A 15,340-nucleotide genomic window follows, 5' to 3' on the forward strand; every position below is an offset into this window, starting at 1 on the left:
CTCTGTGTTACTCTAAAACAAAAAACAAAAAAGGTTGCATTATTATCAGTATTTTGGCCAAAAATAGACTTTGATATGCTTGAGAAAACAAATGTAGGTCATTCGCCGATGCGGCATGTGCTGGCTCTGCTGTTTTGTGTAATGCTTGATGACTTTATTGTAAATACATATGAACTTGTTGGTAATAATTTATACTGTACCCGCAATCATGTAGCTTCTCATAAAAGAGCTCTGGTAAATGACTGTGTATCATACTGTTGTGACGGTCGCCATGTTGTCAGTAGCCTATCATCAGTTCAGACACTATTAGTGATTGATATAAAGCATTGAGTAAAAAATGTTAGTGATGCCATTCATGTGTGTGCATTTATTATTGCATTGTGGTACTTTCAGTCTCATACATACATCGATGAAAATAACTAATCATTGCTGTTCATATGTATTTGATACAATAAAAGTATCATACATGTACTAACAGAATTAGATTAAACGTAACTTAACGTAAAAGTCACATATATACTTTGCACCATTATTATGATGATATAAACCACCCCGTCTAATTTTTGGAAAGAAAAAAAGTAGTGGGGTATTCTACAAAATAAGGTAGCCAGATAGCAAAGAAATATGCTCCTGAAGCACTAACCTTGAGAAGCAAAACAATTCATCTGCTGGATTAACATCATGGCAAGTTACTTTCTCAAATTCAGTAATTCACCACATGCTGCCTTTTGTCTTGGCAGGGCAGATTACAGTAGATGATGGTGTTTTAAAAGTTTTAATTTATTTTGATTCTTCAATATGTTTCAAAAGTTGTATGCTTGTTTTTTTTAAATTAGGCACTGTGTAGTGCTTGGAAGAGGGTGCTTGGAAGAGAGTGCTCAACCTCAGAACCACCTCCCCTCCGGATCTGTCGGTACCCCCTTTGAAAACATGCTGACCTGTTACTAAACATTCCTTTTCTTTGTTCAGCTTTTAGTATTTCTGAACCCAACACATTCTGTCAGTAGCATATATTTTGTTTGTTTGTAAAACCACAGAGTCCTTTAACCATGGTACAGTATCTCTCTTTGAAACTTACAGTTTGTTGCTTGGAATACTCATTTTTGTACATCCAGTGTGCTCGTGGTTGTCCTGTTATCTGCAGAAGCTCAAGAGAAGGTTTTGTCGTGACCATTTTGGTGCACACCAACATTTTGATGATGTTTGGTTTTTGTATTGCATTTTAAAAATTCATCGTAGTAATCATAAGAATGTGTACAGGTAAGTCAGTGTTCTGTGGATTTGTGGTTTTCATTTTTTACAAAATATATATATTTGTGGACATTTGAAATTTCATAATCATCCAGTCTTAAGTTTGGGTTCAAGACTACTGTTTCACAGGAAGTGACCTTTTCTTTTATGACTTCCTGCATGCTACAGACTTTGATTTTAATGAGCTTTGCTCTTATTTTTGTTATACTCACTACACTCGACTTCAAACGTTTTGACTTTTTCCTGTTGGCATCTCGGTGTGTGACAATTGAAAAACTGTTCACGAACATTTAAGCGTTTGCTTGTCTCTAGATAGTATTGGAAACTTCCGAGTGCCTGATGAATGTAGGTAGGTGAGAAACAAATTTCATTTCATTTGATGTGAAAAAAGTTATGATTTCAAACAGGAATCTTTGTCTCTTTTTTTTAACATTGTTCTGACTGCAAATATAGAAGTATTCCATTTTTGTTCCACCACAAATCCCAGATTTTTGGTCAGAAGTAAGATTATGAGATAAAATCACAAAATATCTAGATTATATCATTTTTTTAAATATTTCAGTGAGTGGAATCCTTAAAGATGCTGTAATTCATAAAATATGAGTGATCTTAAACTTAGCGAAATCCACATAAATGACATATTAGCGAAATAAAACTTTAGTGACATCGTCCTTTTTGGACATAAAAAACAAAAAGAGAGCTAAAGTTGTATGATTAGCTGAAAAAATACAGGTAAAAAATAAAGATATAGGTTGACATTATACTGTTTACAGACAACTACATGTAATAGAAAATTGCAATAATATGCTTGCTAACTAACTGTTGTTATCACCAATAGCAAGTAACCCTTGCTGTGTGTTCAGTTAATCACTAACAAAACAATCGCACAAATGTCTTACAGAGCAATCTCTTGCATGGTTTCTGCCACAGGGTAAAATGGGTGTGGTGCCATACCCAAATTGTTTTGCAGATTTTTTTTTTTTTAAGTTAACCGTTTGATAAAATTAATTAGTCTTATCATTACTGTACGATTTTCTTAACCCTAAACCCAAACTTAACCCATGTTCTTTCTGGGAGAGGCCCCCTATGCCCCCTGTTGACTGTGGTTGCATTCAATTCCATAGCGCCATACCCACAAATTTCTTTCTGGCAGAAACATAGTCTTGTAGAGCTCTTTAAATATAGCGACATGAAATGTCTTCGCTAAGTTCTCTAATATTTTATGCTTGCTAACATTTCTTAATGTACAGTATTCCCAAATGTTATTTGATGTTATTAGAGGATCAAAGATGAATTATTTTAACACTGTATTTGCGAGAATCTCCTCGGTTGAAGAAAGTGTCGGCAACATGAATCAGTTATTACCTTGTGCTTCTCCTTTATTGCAGCCCATTACAAAAGTCTTATTTTTATATTGAAAATATTGTCATCATCTGTGTAATGTTTTGAGTATGTTCTTGTTGATTTTTACAAATTCTAATTATGCTAAAGAAATGTTTTGAACCACAAGACCGTGACTGCCAAAGATTTGTGAACTCGTTATGGGTGGTATTTTACTGTATTTACTATTTGTTGTTGGTCCCAGTGTGAAATGATGCAAATGCAGTGTTAAGAATGGGTTAAGAAGCAACCTGAAGATGTATTATACAGTGCAATTTTAGATTGTTGACTGCATAATTAAATTGAATGTTGTGACTTCAAGATTGCGTCTTAAAGAACCTATACGACAATTTGAAAAATAGTACCCTAATTTCTTGAGGTGTATTTGCATTTGTAAACAAAGTAATTGATTCCTGTTTTTTGTGTGTGTTTTTAAAAAAACCCTCATTGGTTGGTAATTTGATAGTAGCATATCCACATATAACACTTAGGGTGGGAGGGAGCGCACACGAGGTACAGATAAGAATTGTTTGGGGTGGGTTTGTTTTTGGTTAAGGAAGACCCCCCCCCCCCCCCCCCCCCCCCCCCCCCCCCCCCCCCCCCCCCCCCCCCCCCCCCCGAGACAATGCTAGCATATAAAGTACCAATCAGAAACAAGGTCAATAACTATAACATTTGAAGAATGAACAACTGGATCATAAATCTGTCCAGTTAACCTAAATTAATGAAAATTGTACAGGTGCCAAATCTTGTATATTCACAGGATATGACTATAAGCCCACCAGTTCTTTTGGGTACAATACTGTTTAAATAAAAAAACTTATATTTTATTATATAATGATGGTTTTGAGAATAATGATGGTGTTGAGAGAGAGAGAGAGAGAGAGAGAGAGAGAGAGAGAGAGAGAGAGAGAGAGAGAGAGAGAGAGAGAGAGAGAGAGAGAGAGAGAGAGAGAGAGAGAGAAAGAAAAAAAAAAGTGTGTGTGTGTGTGTGAGTGAGTGAGAGTGTGTGTCGGTGAGTGAGTTTGTGTATGCAGAAAATTTGTAAAGTGAAACATTCTATTTTGCTGGGAACTCAAGTTTGAGGTTGTCCAAAAAAGAAACCTTACCTACGGCCCTGTATAAGGAATACGTGTGCTATATTCCTGTCCGAAAATGCTTTCACTAGAGTTGTATGATGTAATGTATCGGAGCTGATGTTTTCTCGTTTTGGGGTCTTCTCGAGCACTCGTTAATTCATCTCGTTTTATCTGTAACAGTATGTAAATATTGAACTTGTTTATTTATGTTTGTAGTTCAGAACATGGTGTCTGATGTTGGGAATTGTACATACCGTGGTGTATATAAATACTGGTGTATAAATTATTTTATACAAACCTCTTGTGTGTTGTGTTATTTAAATTTCATTTCATCTCATTTTCGTGCTTATGACACAGTTAACTTTGCAGCATGTTGTCCTGGGTACTCGTAAGTTAGCTGGGCTGTCTATCACAGAGAGAGAGAGAGAGAGAGAGAGAGAGAGAGAGAGAGAGAGAGAGAGAGAGAGAGAGAGAGAGAGAGAGAGAGAGAGAGAGAGAGAGAGAGAGAGAGAGAGAGAGAGAGAGAGGGAGGGAGGAGAGAGCGCAAGAGGAGTAGGTGGGTGTGTTAGGGCCTTATACCTACCCATTGAGTCTTTAGACTAGCTCTGGGTGGGAGCCAATTCCAGGATGCGAACCCAGTACCTATCAGCCTCGTGTCCGATGGCTTAACCCCACTACACCACCGAAGTCATTCGACATAATTTGATGTTTTTGCATTCAGTGGCTAGGGAATTCGGTTTTCTTTCATTCTTATGTATTATGTCACATAGCTATCCCATGAATGACAGCTATGAAAGATATTAAGAATCCATCATATGTGGCTACGCAGGATAGAAAACGTACACCCGAGGTAGTAGAAATTTCAACCTGAAGGAGGGGTACTGAGTCTCCGGATCGAAATATAGTGTACGTTTTCTATTCCACAAGACTGCATATATGATGGATTCTTTTCTCTCTCGTCCATTGGGCGGGACGTAGCCCAGTGGTAAAGCGCGGTCGGTTTAGGATCGATCCCCGTCGGTGACCCCATTGGGCTATTTCTCGTTCCAGCCAGTGCTCCACAACTGGTGTAACCAAGGACGTGGCTTGCACTATCCTGTCTGTGGGATGGTGCATATAAAAGATCTCTTGCTTTTAATCGAAAAGAGTAGCCCATGAAGTGGCGACAGCAGGTTTCCTCTATATATGTGTGGTCCTTAACCATATATCTGACGCCATATAACCGTAAATAAAATGTTTTGAGTGCGTTGTAAATATTTCCTTCATTCCGCCAATCCAATCTTGGGAGTGGCAGTCCTCATATAGGCGGTGCAGTAAGGATGAAACAGTCTTGTGTCGTGTTCGTATCGGTGGCACATACTTCACACATTCATTTGTTTTGAAGAAGGATCCTCGTACTAGGTGTGAACTGTCGGTGTACTCTAACCAAACGAGAAAAGATCTATATTTAGTAGAAAAACTTCATAGAATTATTTCGATTCCATCCTAAACTTTTGTTGAAATTCATAAGAGATAATGAATTTTATCCCAAATTTTACACTTAACTATCTGAGATATTTATAATTTGCACAACTTTTTACACTTCAAACGTTTACATGTTTATTGTGACTTGAATATTAATAAATCAATGTGCTCTAGTGGTGTCTTTAAACAAAACAACCGTTAACCTTAATCACCATTTCCGCCGCGGATGGTGCCAGCTGCTGCCACACCAGACCCCAGACCGTCACCGCAACCAGACAAGGAGCCATCAAGGTGGGAGATTCAGTGCAGCAATGTCTGGCCCAGGTACCGAAATATCTGCCCAGGTACTGAAAGATCCGCCCAGGTACCAAAAGATCGGCCCAGGTACTGAATGATCGGCCCAGGTATCGAAATATCGGCCCAGGTACTGAAAGATCGGCCTAAGTACCAAAAGATCGGGGCCCAGGAACCGAAAGTTCGCCACAGGTACCAAAAGATCGTTCAAGGCGACCCTCACAGGACAACCTCCGAATACCCATCGACAGATTATGCCTCTTCCTTACCAAGCCGAGGAGGACGTCATACCCTGGGGACGTCCACATGGGTAATAGTTGCCATACGACAGGATGGAGTCTTCAGACAAGCAGTCCTACCACCAACGATGGACAACACAGACTTGATGAATCATCAAGGTTCTCTTCTCCACCAACTACCCACTGGTCCTCGCAGAGATTTCTGTAGGTGATGCAATATCCCCCAGTACTCTACCGTAGGAGAGGGGATAACATCACCCTAGCAAGGCTTCTATGGACCACCAGAGGCCACACAAGGACATACTATACTATTGTTATACAGAGCACACTGTAATCATAGTCTTCGCTACATTTTTACCGGCCTCGGTGGCGTCGTGGTTAGGCCATCGGTCTACAGGCTGGTAGATACTGGGTTCGGATCCCAGTCGAGGCATGGGATTTTTAATCCAGATACCGACTCCAAACCCTGAGTGAGTGCTCCGCAAGGCTCAATAGGTAGGTGTAAACCACTTGCACCGACCAGTGATCCATAACTGGTTCAACAAAGGCCATGGTTTGTGCTATCCTGCCTGTGGGAAGCGCAAATAAAAGATCCCTTGCTGCTAATCGGAAGAGTAGCCCATGAAGTGGCGACAGCGGGTTTCCTCTCAAAATCTGTGTGGTCCTTAACCATATGTCTGACGCCATATAACCGTAAATAAAATGTGTTGAGTGCGTCGTTAAATAAAACATTTCTTTCTTTCGCTACATTTTTCAGTAACAAGGGATTTTTATATGCACTTTCACACAGATAGGACAACACATACCGAGGTGCACGGGTTGGAACGCTAAAAACCCAATCAGAGTATGGGTCTACCGATGAAGTTCGATCCTGCGACGAGAGCACCCCAGGCGAGCGCTCTATCGACCGAGCTAGATCCCGCCCCATTCAAGATGAACATCACCAGCTGTAGGGTGATGTTTGGTATATACAAACGCTTCAATCCCCTGTTATCTGGAATTCCTGACCATAAACAAAACAAAAATACATACGAGATCGTAACAGCATTTATTAAAAACACGATCGATATGATTGATATGTATGATGTAAATTGTCAAATATTACATGTTATACCGTCCCCACCCCCAATGTACCGAAAAATAGGATACTAGACAATTCTGACATCACTCAACAAATCCTTTACTATCTGTTTTACTATACGTTATAGATAAGGGTTCTTTATTGGAAACAGTCGCATTCCCGTTATGGTGGTCCTTTGCGAATTTTCGGTTATGTCAGGTCATACTAGGTTTTAACATGCACATCCAGAACAAGCTGTTGTAGCACAGGCCTGTCATGGGCGCAGATTTGGACTTTTGCCGGTTCCTACGAATGTTGTCTTTGTTGCGAATGTTATCCTTTACATGCGTATATAAATACACACTTTCTACTGGTAATACACGACAGGCATTCCACTCTTGCCTTGATCACGTTTTCCCTGCCACAGGAAAGACCTAGCTACCTAGTCCCAATACCACGAAATCACTTTTGTTTCCTATGGTCTTATTTTCCGACAAGTGCGGACAACGATTTTAAGAACACAACGAAAATATAATACATGTATACATAAAATACAAATTTATTATACTACATTTTCTATCCACGAATTTAAGTACCGAACGAATTGTTTATTTTAGGAACGAAACCCCCCCCCCCCCAAAAAAAAAAATCACAAAGAAAAGACTCCCCCCCCCCCCCCCCCCCCCCCCACACACACACACACACACACTCACACACAACAACATGAAAATATAAGCCTACGAAAATAAAGGATTTCAAAGTAATATTATTGACAGGACAAAGATGGTGTGTTGGATATTTTTCAGGATTTTCATTCTTTTGACCACTTGCTGATATCGGATGCTTGGACGGCAGCTTCCCAGTTTTGTCCGTCCGCCTGTTCAATCTCTTCTCTTTCCACTGTCCCCGGGTCGATACAGTGTGGTGAAATACCTGTGAAAAACAGATTGTCGTCTAAGTTCGCCCCTTTAAGTGCGGTTTCCATAAAATATATAGCAAGTCGCCGACTAACGATGATTGAGACCCAAAGCACAACGAAGATGGGTTTAGGTCCGGGCACTGGCGTAGGATTTTATATTGGGGTGGGCCAACCCATACTGGGGGGAGGGGAGAGGCAACCCACACTATGTATGTATGTATGTGTATGCTTTTATAAAATTTAATATAGTTTTAAAAGCACGTTTGATGGGGTGTTGCCCCCGTACCCCTATGTTCTATGTCGTCTGCTGCCAGATCCGTAGTTCGCGCCAGCACAGATTCACAAAAACAACCCCCCCCAACCCCCCCAAAAAAAACACATCCCCCCACCCCCCAAAAACCCCCCAAAACAACAAACAACAACAAAAAAACAAAAACAAAACAACAACCCCCCCCCCCCCACAAAAAACCCAACAACCAACAACAAAATAAACCCCCAACAACAAAAACAAAAACAAAACAAAACAAAAAACCACCAGAAAACAAAACAACACCCACCAAACAACCCACATATACACAAAACAAGTCTATAACCCTGCTGAAAATGGAATTGTATAAACGGTATGGAGACTGTAAAGTAAATGAACTGTAACACCCATTATATTATTACTGTAAACACTCATTATTATTTGAATATATTTACCATTTCGCTCTCCTGTCTTGCATCGCATTTCTTTTTACTTACAATTTTCAATATGTTGATATTTTAACAATATTTGACCTATGGGCCTAAATCTTTTACCGAAGGTGCCAACTACCCATATAGGAATGGTTGTAAAATTTTTTTACCAAAGTTACTGACATGATACATTTTAACCACTGATATTTTATGGAAAAAAAAGAGATAAAAAGTAAATATGTAATTTCAGTCATTTAAAACATCTCTGTTAGATGGCAGCCATCTTGGAAAATGACCGCCATATAGGAAAATGACCGCCATCTTGGAAAATGACCGCCATTTTTAAATTTCAAGTGGCTAGGACCGTTTTGTTATCAAGTGACCAATGGAGACTGCTCATGCCAATTTTCATGCTTGTAACAATTATATCACTTATCCGATCCACTATCGGCAACATCTTAACAATGGCAACAAACTTAGGACAATCCCTATAACTGTAAGCATACTTGTAAGTGATAAATTATGACAAAACTAAAAGACCAGAAGAAATGTTCAATTAGGAAATGTAAAGAAAGCAACGTTTGACTATGGACTCATCTAACACATTTTAAAGTGCGATTAATTCAACTTATTAAGTTATCACTCTTAGTCTGTTTGCCAGGACACTTAAACCTTACAGTTCTGTACCCACAATTGTTCTTTATGGTTTTTGAATCTTTGGAATGTACTGATTGAGGATCTGAGGGGTGAAAACTTGGCACGTTTGAGCATTTTCAAATATTCAAGATGGCTGCCAAAGCACAGAACTCGGATATTTCATCACATATAAAGAAAATATTGAAGTCTGTGGCAGGATCTACTGCTAAGTTACATACCCACATTTAGTAAAAGGTTCCTCTGTTAGGGTTTTTGTTAGTTGTATTTTTTTCGGTTTGTTTATTTGCTTTTTAAATTATTATTATTATTATTATTATTATTATTAAAATTATTATTAATATATTCGTCAAAAATTATACTGGGTGCATTATGGGATATTAAAGGGACATTCCTGAGTTTACTGCAATTTTTAAGATGTTATCGACTAACAAAGACTGTTTAATAATTGTAATTACATATCAAATATATTTTTCTGCATAAAATATTAGTGGCTGTATATTAAACATGTTTCTGATCGTTCTAATATCTGTACTAGGTTAAATTTCATTTTATTTCCTAAAATATTGTTTTTCGTACGTCTGAAATTATCTGAAGACAAAATCCAGTTTGGGCTCTTTACAAATATTAAGACGACCAGAAAAACATTGAATATACAGACACTGATATTCTAAACAAGAAAATATATTTCATATGCAAGTTTACTCATACAAATATTGTATTAGTCCGAAACATCTTACAATGCAGCAAACTCAGGAATGTCCCTTTGAAAAAAACCCAAATTGATGTAGTTAATATTACCGTATCCATCCGGATTAGACCTGGGTCTGTAGAAGCTCTGTACTCCGCATGTCTTACAAAACGTGTGTTTAGCAACGTGTGTGTTGAACGTGTACGTAGTGATGTTATCTTCACCCTGAAATATTACAAACAATACAATATACAATATTTCACTCCACATCAAACGACAGTGTGCGTAGTTGAATAATATTGCCTCTGCCAAGACATTTCATATTACTTTTGTGTCTCGCCTTTCCAAAACTCGTTTCATAAATTCCGTATGGCACTCTCGCTCATGCAATAAAAATGGATAATAAACGAGTTACCAATTATTATCAAATTTATTTCTCGAGTGAAATAAGTTTCAGGTGACACGAGCTTTACGAGTTTCTTATTCTATTTATTAACCCAGCTATTTTGTCTCTAAAAGCCTTTATTTTCGACACACATGCACGTACATGTATAGAAACGACATAAAGCACTTTACACACTGTTCGGAGTATTGCTATAACTTTGTATTTAAATCACTTTTACAGATAATGTTCAAACACAAATGTTCTCTTTATTCTGCTAAAAAAAAAAATCTATAATGAATTGCATTAAAATGACATTTTGTTATAAATTTAATACTGAAAACAGAGAGCCGTAAACAGAAACTCTTTAAACTACTAGACGTCATTTTGTGTTTGCCAAAACGCCGAATGTGATATATTAACTACTCTTTTATATGTAACTATAGTATTAGTACTTGGGGTTTATGTTTGGGGGTACCTGTGATTGTCATGACGTCATATTTACTAGTAGTACCAACAAGGTCATTGGTTTGTAAGCGTCAAATCATCCAATAGTATTGTACCTTACACCAATGCAGAATATTTTTCACTGAGAAAATATGTAAAAATATTTCCATGTTATGAGTGACCCAGGGGTGTAGGCTGAAGCAAATGGTCCGCTTTCAGAACTAAAACATACAGGTCTATACATAAGGAGGTTCTGGTGGTGCAAAAACAAAATAGAAAAAGGTCCACTTGGTTCATATTCGGTGGGCCCATTGGGCTATTTCTCGTTCCAGCCAGAGCACCACGGTATATCAAAGACCGTGGTGTGTACTACCCTGTCTGTGGGATGGTGCATATAAAAGATCTCTTGCTGCTAACCGAAAAGAGTATCCCATGAAGTGGCGACAGCGGGTTTTCTCTCTCAATATCTGTGTGGTCTTTAACTATATGTCTGACGCCATATAATCGTAAATAAAATGTGTTGAGTGCGTCGTTTCCTTTCTTTCTCTTTTTTTTTACACCCCCCCCCCCCCCCCCCCCCCCCCGCGCCCCCTGAAACCCTTGAACGTGATATGTAAATTATAAAATATAAAGTATAATACCTTGATCAGCGTAAAGCGAGAAGCAGGTACTATAAAATGCCTGTTTTGTTTCTTCACACATATACTGCAACTGAAAAAAAAAAAGCCAAACGATGAGCAGTAAATGTACCCCATAGTGAGAAATATTTTAACCATAAATAAATAGAGAACACTACGTTAGTAGACGTTAGATTGTAATTTATCTTACAACGAGCTGTTTTAAGACGTATCTACCGAGCGAAAGTGTTGTAAGTTAAATGGTATTTAATGCTAGGATAAAACTACCAACGGCCAGCAAGTTGTCAATTTTTTTTACTGTCACGACTTCTACGACTGTCCAGTTGTTTGTCTGAACGCTATTACAACTCGGTTCTCGTCGTATAACCCATTAGTTATTAATCTGAGCGCACCCAAGTCGGGAGTTGGGGAAATTACAACGCAACCGTCGAGTTGTCCAATTTTCTGATGGCAGTTGGTAGTCTGAGCCTAGCGTAACGGACACGAATGTAGTATTCTGTTTGTTACATATCCGGGGGTTTATGTACTCACTTGCAGTCGAACACGTGCAGCACTCGAGGAGCCCATACTTGAAATCGTATCGCTCCGCAGTGACAGCCACCCTTGTGAAGAACTAGTTCCAGCTTCTTATCCATCTGAACACCTGTAACAGAACATCTACTCAAGTCGATACAGTTTTAAAACCATGAACATCATTTCATTGGCACAAATCTTCAATGTTATTAAGAAAACTAGTGAACGCTAAAAAAAACAATACCCCCCCCCCCCCCTCCCCCACCCAAAAAAAAGAAAAGAAAAGAAAAAACCAAACAAAAAAACACCAAAAAACCCCCAAAAAACCCAAACCCCAACAAACAAATACAATTCACTAGAGGGTTTATACCAAGAAATAAAATCACAGACTCCTTCTTCGAACGCTTAGACAGGGACCCCAGTAGCTGCAACAAATGTTACTGTGCGCTGCAGGGTTTCGTTGGGGCCGAATAGTTTCTCCTTCAGGTGTCCATCTGAAGGCCATGCTGCCTTTCTCTGGTCCTGGGAGTGGGGACAATGCTGCAGGAAATGATCGACAGTCATAGGGGTTGTGCTACAATCATGTTTCAGTGTCCATCACTTGGGATTTTGTGTACATGTAATGAGGTACTTGAGTTTACAGTGCATTTTGTGTACATATGGCAATTGAGTTTACATTGGACCGTTCTCAGCCGTGTCATCATCACCTGGTCTTCTCTTGAAAATAAATCACATAGACGACAATAGTAATATATGTAGCCTAAACTGCTACAAACAGTGTTTCAGTCATATATATATATATATATATATATATATATATATATATATATGATTGAAACACTGTTTCACTGTTATATATATCTATAACGGTAATATGGCGTCGAACATATGGTTATGGACCACACAAAAGATATTGAGTGAGCAAACCCGCTGACGCCACTTCATGGGATACTCTTCGATTAGGGTTCTTTTATATGCACCATCCCAAAGAACAGGATTGTACATACCACGGCCTTTGTTACACCAGTTGTGTAGTGGAGCACTGGCTGGAACGAATATAGCCCAGTATAGCCCATAAATATAAATACTACCACCCCCCAATCCCAAAGTAAATAAAAACAAATAATAGGGGTTAAGCTGCTCAATTCAGACATATCACGGGAAGCGCCTTTGATTACGTTACACTAGTTCACAAAAGTTGATAACCTGTATTTTGTAGGACCTTGCACATGTTTCAATAACAATAGTAGCTAATACACCGACTATTTCAAAATAGATTACAGGTATTTACAGGTAAGAAGAAGCAACATTCTATGACAAAAAAACCCACACAAAAACGTGTCACATGTGTCACCAATGGCAGAATTGGTAGCATTAACTGTGGAACGAAAAGTTGGGTGCACCTCGAACTTTACATACTACCAGGCCCAAGTTCAGTCAGTAAACGTTTCGCTAACATTCGCGTACTATTTGATTGGTTCCAGACGTGGCCATCTGGTTTAACGTGAAGCGCACAAACCAGTCTGGTGGACGTTTTTCTGCTCGGTCTGGCTGAACGCAGCCGTGGTGTACCGCTACCTTGATGTACCACTACCTAAGCTTTGTTACGCACCCAAAGCTATTTCCCTTTCTTTTCGTTACATACAGTCAAGCATTGCTATTTCGACCTCTGTTATCTCATTAGCCCAGAATGTTTTAGAATCGAGATTCGGTCCCATTGCATAATTTTCAATCCACAAACAACCATGTTTATCTCGACACACCATTATCTCGAACTGTGTGCCTGTATTTATAAAATAAATAAAATGCAATTCCATGGAAACAATTGTTGTTGTTTTTGTTTTAAACTGCCCTACTACAAACAAAATACGCTGTTAAAATCTAGTTTTTCTGTGGTTGAAATTAGTTGGTGGTGGAAAGGAAAGGAAATGTTTCATTTAACGACGCACTCAACACATTTTATTTACGGTTATATGGCGTCGGACATATGGTTATATGGCGGGATGTATGCTGTTACATATGGTAGTACTAAACCAAATAACATCCGGCTGGGTCAAAGTTCGAGGTGCACCCAACTTTCGATAGAGCAGTTAATACCAAAAGTCCTGCCATTGGTGATAAATAAAAAAAATTGGTTTCATCTGGGCAAAAAAATGAATGCATTTTTATTTCATCTAGTACCATTGTGTCAAGTAACTTTGTGCTTGAAACATGTACAGGGTACCTGTAAATAAAGTACTCAAAGTTTCCTTCAGTGAATACTTTGAAGTAGGGGTTGTAGTACTGATATTTATGGGTCATAGTTTGGTTGATATAGTGCGTATAGTGTTTTAAAAAACAAAACCGTTAACATGATCGCCTATGGAATTGTATTTAGTGTAGTACAACCATATAGCAGAGAATAGACGGTATGAGAATCGCATTTTTGTTGTCAGTTTTTTTTTTAATGTGCTATGCTGTAAAATGTTCAACAAAAGGCGAACGTAATCGACCATAGAATATTACATATGAATATGATCCATTTACTAAAGCAATAAGCAGAATGCAACAGATAAACCTTTACCTTCTCCGTTCTCGTCGATAAATTATCTGGACCGAAACATCTGACCGAAACGATTGACCTATTTTGTAGTAAGCTACCCAAAGGCAAAGCGGCAACATCACATCACAAACTGGGTCTCAGCTACCTTTCAGCGAACCATAATATTATAGTTGATCGCCTGTGGCATTCCAGAATTTACAGTTATGCATTTTAATACTAAGATTAGCTTATCAAACTTTTACCAAGTGTCACACCTTGCCCAGGGTGTCACCTATTGACCTACCCTTGTGCCGGACCCGGTCATACACGCAATGGCCATCCGATTAAAGTTGTATACCCTAGTTTTTAAACCGCAAAAATTTACGCTAAATTTAGTTAATCGTCAAACCTGTAACTCATTTGGATAAAGTCCCAGCCCATTGAATAGACGTTATTACACGGATTTTCAAAATGTCAAAATACCACTGTGTATATTTTCTGGATGTTACATGCCTATCGTGGTTAAAGGCATACTGTCACGGATTTAAGGACCTTATTTCTCTAAAAATGGATAATAAATAAAAATTACATTAATCGTTGGAAACCAAATCTAGCCATCGCATCACCTTAACTGAACCATGATGGATCCATGTCAGCATTCTTGGCAATTTTAGTTTTTGAATTATGGACCATTGCCATAATTCAATTACTTTTACAAAAAATATCATTAATAAATGGAGTATGGTGGTTATGCAGATGGTTGAATACAGTACATTTAGGGAAAAATCAAATTATTTTTGTTCAGGTAATAATTTGTTAGACCATTAAATAGGTCAGTGATCTGTGACAGTATGCCTTTAACTGAAACAATACGTGCCACATACAGATCTTGTATGCACTTTAATACTGATAACAAAAACAGATTGATTTTGTTTCTGTTTTTGAGTAACAGCTATCATCGCAATACCTTTAATGTATAGAAACGCTGGCATGACAATGCTTAATATATGCACTTTGAGCAACATATGATATGTGGCAATATCTTTATAACGCAATATATACATTCAAAAATACATTATGGACACGAATACAACCACAAGACATCAAGCCAACGAAAATATTACAGGTCT

At 38.3% G+C, this 15,340-nt stretch overlaps 1 protein-coding gene across 2 annotated transcripts in view; it reads right to left on the bottom strand.

The window, feature by feature from the left end:
* Nucleotides 1-7,441: 7,441 nt before the first annotated feature.
* Nucleotides 7,442-15,340, bottom strand: part of LOC121368130 (centromere protein V-like) — a 13,276-nt gene continuing 5,377 nt past the window's right edge. Inside the window, exons 1-5 of one of the 2 annotated variants that reach the window (XM_041492709.1) lie at nucleotides 14,253-14,356; nucleotides 11,708-11,819; nucleotides 11,180-11,249; nucleotides 9,820-9,934; nucleotides 7,443-7,700 (exon numbers count right to left, since the gene is read on the bottom strand). In XM_041492709.1, coding sequence (XP_041348643.1) covers nucleotides 7,579-7,700; nucleotides 9,820-9,934; nucleotides 11,180-11,249; nucleotides 11,708-11,811 — 411 coding nt within the window. In that variant the 5' untranslated portion in view covers nucleotides 11,812-11,819; nucleotides 14,253-14,356 and the 3' untranslated portion in view covers nucleotides 7,443-7,578. Of the gene's footprint in view, nucleotides 7,701-9,819; nucleotides 9,935-11,179; nucleotides 11,250-11,707; nucleotides 11,820-14,252; nucleotides 14,357-15,340 lie in introns of those variants that run through there. The other variant, XM_041492710.1, reaches the window with a different exon arrangement.

This window comes from Gigantopelta aegis, chromosome 3 (genome assembly GCF_016097555.1).
Source record: "Gigantopelta aegis isolate Gae_Host chromosome 3, Gae_host_genome, whole genome shotgun sequence".
Taxonomy (NCBI): Eukaryota; Metazoa; Mollusca; class Gastropoda; order Neomphalida; family Peltospiridae; genus Gigantopelta; species Gigantopelta aegis.